The sequence below is a fragment of the Rhinopithecus bieti genome, unplaced genomic scaffold (genome assembly GCF_001698545.2).
Source record: "Rhinopithecus bieti isolate Rb0 unplaced genomic scaffold, ASM169854v2 scaffold_11933, whole genome shotgun sequence".
In the NCBI taxonomy this organism is placed as follows: domain Eukaryota; kingdom Metazoa; phylum Chordata; class Mammalia; order Primates; family Cercopithecidae; genus Rhinopithecus; species Rhinopithecus bieti.
The window spans coordinates 1,439,205-1,447,702 of NW_016806995.1; the positions used below are offsets into that span (position 1 = coordinate 1,439,205).

General features: G+C 44.4%; 1 protein-coding gene across 1 annotated transcript in view; it reads right to left on the minus strand.

Moving 5' to 3' along the window:
* USP30 (ubiquitin specific peptidase 30) overlaps positions 1–4,732 on the minus strand; it is a 34,999-nt gene extending 30,267 nt beyond the window's left edge. Inside the window, 3 exon segments of the mRNA XM_017879723.1 lie at positions 93–275; positions 1,387–1,496; positions 4,556–4,732. Coding sequence (XP_017735212.1) covers positions 93–275; positions 1,387–1,496; positions 4,556–4,638 — 376 coding nt within the window. The 5' untranslated portion in view covers positions 4,639–4,732.
* Between the last annotated feature and the right edge of the window lie 3,766 nt (positions 4,733–8,498).

An 8,498-nucleotide genomic window follows, 5' to 3' on the forward strand; every position in this document is an offset into this window, starting at 1 on the left:
TTTTTTCCTACAATAAGGCTATTAACTCTTTGCCTGTCATCTGGACTTCTTTGAAAAGGTACATAATCCCCTTGAAATTCCCATCTAGATACCTTTCAGAAGGTGCAACAGTGTTAAGGATAAATACTGGTGTGAGGGGGGCTCCTTCTGATCCCTGGTGTACTGGGAGGTGAACTCTTCCAGCCACCTGATGAAAGCAGGACAGGCAGACAGGCCTTGAAGCAGGGAGTTCATGAAGCAGGTGTTCCCTAAATTAACAAGGCCAGGCACGAGCCCTAAAAAAAAGCAGGGGGAAGAAGAGAACAGCATATCATATTTGATCCATTTCTCTCCCATTTGGGACCCAGAGTTCCTGTGCTGTCGCCTTAAATTTGGAATCCCGATCCAAGAAGATCCTTATCCACAGAGATCTGGGCTAAGGCTTCGTTCTAGTACTGCTCCGCAGACTGTAAGCACAGACGGAAAGGTCCCCTTTGTGTGTTATTTTTGAAACCTGTCATGGTATCCACATCAGTTTGGTTCTTCCTAAATGTACAAAACACTTAGTAACCATCTCCTGTCTTTTTCTCTTCCTCTTTCTCCCCTATATGCTCTCTTTCTTCTTTAACCAGAAAGCAATGTTTCTGAGAACAGAAGAAAACATTGTTCTGTTGTTACTTCCCCAGGACAATGATTCTGTTCTTATCTTAACAATCACCGGGAAAGACTCCACTATACCAATTCTGATCAGTCTTTCTGCAGAGATCAACAAAATCGAATATACTTCTCTCTTCTGCTAGCAATCGTTTTAAAAAAACTTCTTATTCTCAAAGTTCTCAAAGACACACAAAAGGAGGGAGAATGTATAATAAACCTCAATTATAACTGTCCCCAGATTTAACAATGATCAAATTTCACCACATTCTTTTCTTTCTTTGCTGAATTTTAATCAATGTTACATAGTGCAACACTTTCAAAAGGGAGCATTTTTAAAAAATAAGAAAATAGTTTTTTAGTAATGAAGGCACTAACTTGAAATTTTTACCAGTTATTAGCAAGCTAGTCTGAGAGAACACAAATGTATGATGTAATTGGTCAGTTTGTACCACTGAAAACTACAATTGCCATATTAATGAGAACACTTCTTAGACAATTACACCGCTTGACATTTTTCATTACAAAGCATGCCTCAAACTCCAGTCTGGAGAGGGGCTGAAATAGAAATCTTTTTACTACAGGGTATCCAATAACAATTAATGGCAAAAGTACTGTTTCAAAACCTGAAGTCCTAATTTTAAAGATACAGAGAACAAATACGACCAACCTCCCAACCTTCTTTGTACTGTTTTCAGATAACAGGGATCTGGGTCAAGTCTACAGACCATAATGCAGTGTTCTCATTCTTACCTTTTCTACGCTTCTTTCTTTCTGTAATGGGACCCCAAATAACATATATTCCTGCTGCAAGAGCAGCAGCAATTCCACCTATAACTCCCCAGTTCTTCATGACTTTATATCTAAAAAAGAAAACAAGTTTACTGTCTTCCCTCATCACAAACACAATAGGCGAATATACAGATATAGACATAATAACATTTTGTCAAAATAACCCACCAAATACCTAATTTCAAGTTAAAATAATATATAGTTATAGGATTACATCTTGAAAATCAGGATGTTTAGATATTAGGATTTAAATTCTAAGTCAGCCGGGCACATTGGCTCATCCCTGTAATCCCAGCACTTTGGGAAGTCAAGGCAGGATGATCCCTTGAGCCTCAGAGTTTGAGACCAGCCTGGGCAACATGGTGAAACCCCGTCTCTACTAAAAACACAAAAATTAGCTGGCCATGGTGATGTGCACCTGTAGTCCCAGCTACTCGGGAGGCTGAGGTGGGAGAATCACTTGAATCTAGGAGGCAGAGGTTGCAGTGAGCTGAGATCATGCCATTGCACTCCAGCCTGGGCAACAGAGCAACACTCAGTCTCAAAAATAAATAAATAAATAAATAAATAAATAAATAAATATATAAATATGTATTGAATGACTGAATACTGGAGAAAATATACAGAAATGAATTTCTCTTTTAGAATATTAGACAGGGAAGGGGCACACATACAATGGTATAAAAGAGCTGAATGTTTATAAAATTAAAGATTTCCTAACTTCAGGCTTGACTTAAACACTGGTTATGCTTTTGCTACAAATTAAGAAATTTCACCAGAAATTTAAAACATTGTTTTTATACAAAGTTATATATTTCTACAAAATAAGACAAACCATCTATGTGTATATAGCTATGTAATGTGTATTTGCATATGTGTTACACATGTATATATACGTGTTTGTATGTGCGTGTGTGTGTAATACATTATTATCCCAATATTTGGATCATGTGAATATTGTTTTGATTCCAGTTCAGTAAACATTAACTTGGTGAAGAGTCACTGGTGATAATAGTGACTCTGCTTTACAATAATCAGCATTTCTTAGTATCATAGCTGATAGCTGAATTTCAGATAAATATTTGTTTTCCAAGACATAGTCAACAGAATATGCACCAAACTTGGTTAAGAAAGTGGGATTACATTATCCTGGTTCAGCTCTGGCTTTGCTACTTCGTTTGGCATCATTTCACCCTCTAAGCCTCAGTTTCCTCATCTGTACGATGGGGACCATCCATAAGACCTACCTCAGGGTTGTGGTGAGGATTAAATAAGTGTGAAGGTATAGAGTACATAGTAAGAACTCAATAAATGTTAGCTGCTACAAATTAAGCATTACAATCTCAGGTTCATTCATGGCAGTTATTCTCTTTTTTTCGTTCTTTTTTTTCTTTTTTTTTTTTTGAGACAGTATCTTGCTCTAGTGCCCAGGCTGGAGTGCAGTGGTGCCATCTCGGCTCAACACAATCTCCACCTTCCGGGCTCAGTTGATCCTCCTGCCTCAACCTCCCGAGTAGCTAGGACCACAGGTGCACACCACACGCCCAGGTAATTTTTAAATTTTTTTGTAAAGACAGGCTCTCACTATGTTGCCCAGGCTGGTCTCAAACTCCTGAGCTCAAGCAATCTGCCTGCCTCAGCCTCCCAAAGTGCTGGGATTACAGGTGTAAGCCACCATGCCCAGCCGGTGAAAGCTATTCTTGAAGTTTCCTAATGCATCACTGTGCTTTTACACAATACATGAGTTCACAAAAGTGCTTGGAAAGGTTACAAAGGACTGTCATGGAAGTGCTAAAGCACTTTACCAGTGTTTTAAAATCCCCCAGTCAAACACTAATATTTAAGGGTGCATACTCTATGCCAGGCACTGTGACAGTCCTACCTCATTTTTTAAACAATCCCACAGAAGCAGGTTATACCATCACTTTCATTTTTATAGCTGAGGAAACTAAGAGACCAACTTGGTCACAGTGAGTGAAGGAACATGGCTCTGAATCATGCGTGTCTGTCTCCCAAGTCTATGCTTAAAACCACAAAGTTCAAGACGGAAACTGAAGGAAACAGTGTCAAGGGGATGGGAGAAAGGACTTGTCCATGACCTTAGCAGCATAAGGAAAAAATTTTTTGGAAACTCCATTCCTCTGCAAAATGACATCACGAGAAGAGTGGTGGGGCCTGGGGGTGAAAAGATCTGGCTTCTCCTCCCAACTCTGCTATGAGGTCAGCTATGGAGCCACACTTCCCACCTACGGAATGGGGGCACTGGACAGGATAGGTATCGAGGACTTTTAGCCCTGGAATAATAAGCTCTTTAAACCTGCTCCAGTTCCAGAGGAAGCCGACCTGAGCAACAGGTCTCAGTCATTTGGGGTCAGCAGTGGGGGAGGGGGTACTCAGTTCTGAAGCCTGGAGCCCTTGGGAGGGTGAATAAGGAAATGGGGGCCCTGACAGGATTGGGAACCCAGGCAATCGAGGAGTCCTAACAAGAACGCAAGGCTTTAACAGGAACAAGCAGCCTTAACAGGTTAAAGAGGCCCTGACCAATTTAGAGACCCTTGCAAAACAAGGGCCTTTACTCACACTAATAACATCAGGGACTCAGACAGAAGTGGGGATCCATATTAGACTAGAGGGCGGGCTAACAGGAATAGGGGGCGGTACTAACAAAACGCGGGGCTTGCAGGCCCGGGGCACTTACAGGACTGGAGGAACCACGCCAAGATTGGGGAACCCCTGGCAGATATGATTGGGGGACCCAGCAGGATTGGGGGTATACTAGAAGGATTGAGGGGTCTTGGCAGGCCTAGGAGGCACTGAAAGAACTGAGGGCACTGACAGAATTAGGGGCCCTGACAAGACTAGAGGGCCCTGGGTGTCCTGGGAACAATGACAGGAGGGGGAGGGACAGACGGACCCGGGGAGTGCAGACAGAATTGGTGTTGCCGAAGGACTGGAGCCCGTCAGTCCTCCCACCTACAGGCCCAGGCCTCCAACCCTAAAGGACGCAGAAGCTCCCGGAATGCCCGCGCGGGCCCTGGAGACCCCAACTAGGGCATGAAAAAGTCGTCACGGGCCCAAGCTGGGGACCCTGTCCCGGCCTCTTCAGCCGCCCCGCCCCCCAAAATCTCACCTGACAGCCGCCCCGGTCCGCAGGAAGCGCTGGATGGCCCTGTCGGCCGCGGTCATCGCCGCCTCGGCCCGTGAGCTCAGCATTGCAGCCGCACCGGAGGCCTGAAGCCGCCTCCGCCGCTACTGCCGCCCCCGCCGCCGCCTGACCGAGGGCTACGAAGGTTCCCGAGACAGCGGAACCTGCGGCCGCAGTCCCAGTACCTCGGGGGAAGGTAGACCGCAGGATAGGGCCCCGAGGACCGGAAGTAGCTGCCCCCGGAGAGCAAGAGCTGACGGACCACATCCTTTCTTTCTTTTCCCTTAGCAACAGGCCCCAGCGTCGGTTGCTAAGCGAGGCTCAGCTGCCTGGGGTGCTTGGTTTTCAGATTTGCTTAGGCTCCATTCATAAATACAGATGGCACACTTCTAGGATGGACCCTGGGTCATGATTTGAATTTTTCGGTGTGGAGAAGGAGGCCAACGGCCGAAAGTCGGGTCAGGCCTTTACTATAGTTATTATTGTGGCCAGAGTGGAAATAGGTCACAGAGGAAGGAACTTTAATGAGCATGAGGCCCATCTCTGACGATATCAGTAGAGAAATCAACGTCTTTAATAATAACAGCTAACAAACTTATTGTTTACTTAGGTGCCAGGTATAGAGCTAAGTATGTCACATACATTATTTACGTTTAATATTCACACCAACTCTAACATTACCCACATTTTACATCCCAGGGAACCCAAGAAATTCGAATAAATAGTAAGTTTTTTGACACAACTTGTAAGTGGTGAAACAGAGATTGGCAGTTCAGTCTGTGTATCCCCAGAATAGCACTCTCCAACAGAAATATACAGGAGCCACATAGGTAATTTTACATTTTCTAGTAGCCGCATTAAAGTAAAAAGCAAGAGGTAGGCCAAACGCCATGGCCCACACCTGTAATCCCAACACTTTGGGAGAACGAGGCTGGTGGATCACCTGAGGTCAGGAATTCGAGACCAGCTTGGCCAAAGTGGTGAAACCCCGTCTCTACTAAAAATACAAAAACTAACCGGGCGTGGTGACAGGTGCCTGTAATTCCAGCTACTCAGGAGGCTGAGGCAGGAGAATTGCTTGAACCCTGGAGGTGGAGGTTGCACTGAGCCAAGATCATCCCACTACACTCCAGTCTGGGTGACAGAGTGAGATTCCATCTCAAAAAAAAAAAAAAAGCAAGAAGTAAACTTAATTTTAACCATATATTTTCCTTGACCCAATATGTTCAAAATATTGGGGCAGGTAGAGTGGCTTATGCCTATAATCCCAGCACTTTGGGAGGCCAGGTGAGAGGATGGCTTCAGGCCCAGAGTCCAAGACCACCTGGGCAACATAGCATGGATTCCATGGCTACCAAAACAAAGAAAAGAAAACAAAAAATGTTGTCATTTCTATGTGGAAATTATTGATGAGATCATTTACATTCTTTTTTTTTTTCTTTTTTTTTTTTTGAGACGGAGTCTCGCTCTGTTGCCCAGGCTGCAATGCAATGGCACAATCTCGCCTCCCAGGTTCAAGCGATTCTCCTGCCTCAGCCTCCTGAGGAGCTGGGATTACAGGTGCACACCACCACGCCCAGCTAATTGTTTTGTATTTTAGTAGAGACGGGATTTCACCATGTTAGTCAGGCTGCTCCTGACCTTGTGATCCACCTGCCTTGGCCTCCCAAAGTGTTGGGATTACAGGCGTGAGCTACCGTGCCCGGCCCATTATTTTTTGTTTTTTTTGGTACTAAGTACCTCTCAATTTGGAGTACCCACTTTTCATGTGCAAAATAGCCACAAGTGACCAGCAGCTACCATATTGGACAGCACAGTTTATAAAGCATTAGGGCCAGTGAGATTTTCCCCTCCCTTTCAATTGCTTTCTCCAACCCCAGACTGAGTAATTGCACTTATGCTGGGGATGGTGTTGCATACCTGTAGCCCCAACTACAGAAACAAAACAAAAGAAATCAATGCGTTAGATCAGTGGTTCTCAAAGTTTTGTTCTCAGGATCTCTTTGTATGCTTAAAAGGATTGAGGGATTTTGTTTACATCTAACTGTACCCTGTTAGAAATTAAAATTGAGAATTTTGTTTCCTTAAAATTGAGGTATATAGGCATATCTGGTTTTTTGTGTTTTTTTTGAGACGGAGTCTCGCTCTGTCACCCAGGCTGGTATGCAGTGGCATGATCTTGGCTCACTGCAAGCTCCGCCTCCTGGGTTCAAGTGATTCTCCTGCTTCAGCCTCCCAAGTAGCTGGGACTATAGGTGCCCGCCACCTCGCCTGGCTAATTTTGTGTTTTAGTAGAGAAGGGATTTCACCATAATGGCTAGGCTGGTCTTGAACTCCTGACCTTGTGATCTGTCCACCTCAGCCTCCCAAAGTGCTGGGATTACAGGTGTGAGCCACCTTACCCGGCCCAGCATATCTTGTTTTATTGCACTTTATTGTGCTTCACAGATACTGCATTTTACAAGTTCAAGGTATGCGGCAACCTCACTACAGCAAGTCTATTGGGTCCATTTTCAACAGCATGTTCTCACTTTGTGTCTCTGTACCACATCCTGGTAATTCTTGCAATATTTCAAACTTTTTTTTTCTTTTCTTTTTTGCAATAGTGCCTCACTCTGTCATGCAGGCTGGAGTACAGTGGTGCAATCTTGGCTCACTGCAACCTCCACCTCCCGGGGTTCAAGCGATTTTCGTGCCTCAGCCACCCAAATAGCTGGAATTACAGGCATGTGCCACCATGCGTAGCTAATTTTAGCATTTTAGTAGAGATGAGGGTTCACTGTGTTGGCCAGGTTGGTTTCGAACTCCTGCCCTCAGGAGATATGCTTGCCTTGGCCTCTCAAAGTGCTGGGATTACAGGCGTGAGCCACCGCACCTGACCCCAAAGTTTTCATTATTATTATTATACCTATTAAGGTGATCTGTGATTAGTGATCCTTAATGTTACTATTGTAATTGTTTTGGGTGCCACAAACAGCATTCATATAAGACAGCCAACTTAATCAGTATTGTGTGCGTTCCAAGTGCTCCGCTAACTGGCTATTCCCCCCTTTCTCTCCCTCTTCTCAGGTCTCCCTAGTCCGTAAAACACAACAATATTGAATTTCAGTCAGTTAATAACCCCACGATGGCCTCTACATGTTCGAGGGATAGGAAGAGTCGCACATCTCTCACTTTAAATCAAAAGCTAGAAATGATTAAGCCTAGTGAGGAAGGCATGTCAAAAGTCAGGATAGGCTGAAAGCAAGCCTTCTTGCACCAAACATTTAGCCAAGTTGTGAATTCAGAGGAAAATTTCCTGAAGGAAATTAAAAGTGCTACTCCAGTGAGCACAATGTAAATTAAAATCCTAAGCCCCCCCAGCTGACTGAATGGGCCCCTCTTGGCCAAGGGGAACTTCAAGAAACCTTAAACACTGAGTTCCCGGCCATGATGAGATGGGAGGTCAGATATGCCTCCATATACCCACTTCCTTTAGAAGTTTAGACACAACAACTGACCAGCATTAATGTTAAAACAGTGATCATAAGACAGACAGAATGGACTCTTTGTGGCAATAAGATACCAAATTATGAACAGGATCTAAGGTCATGCCAAGCAAGGATTACATTACACACCGCTGCACTTAAAGAATAAACTGTTTTACATCAGGTTTTCTTTTCTTTCTTTTTTTTTTTTTGTCTTTTGAGACAGATCATTCTGTTGTCCAGGCTGAAGTGCAGTGGGGCGATCTTGGCTCACTATAACCTCCACCTCCCAGGTTCAAGTGATTCTCCTGCCTTAGCCTCGTGAGTAGCTGGGACTACAGGCACGTGCCACCACACCTGGCTTAATTTTGTATTTTAGTAGAGACGGGGTTTCACCACATTGGTCAGGCTGGTCTCGAACTCCTGACCTCAAGTGATCCACACGCCTCGGCCTCCCAAAG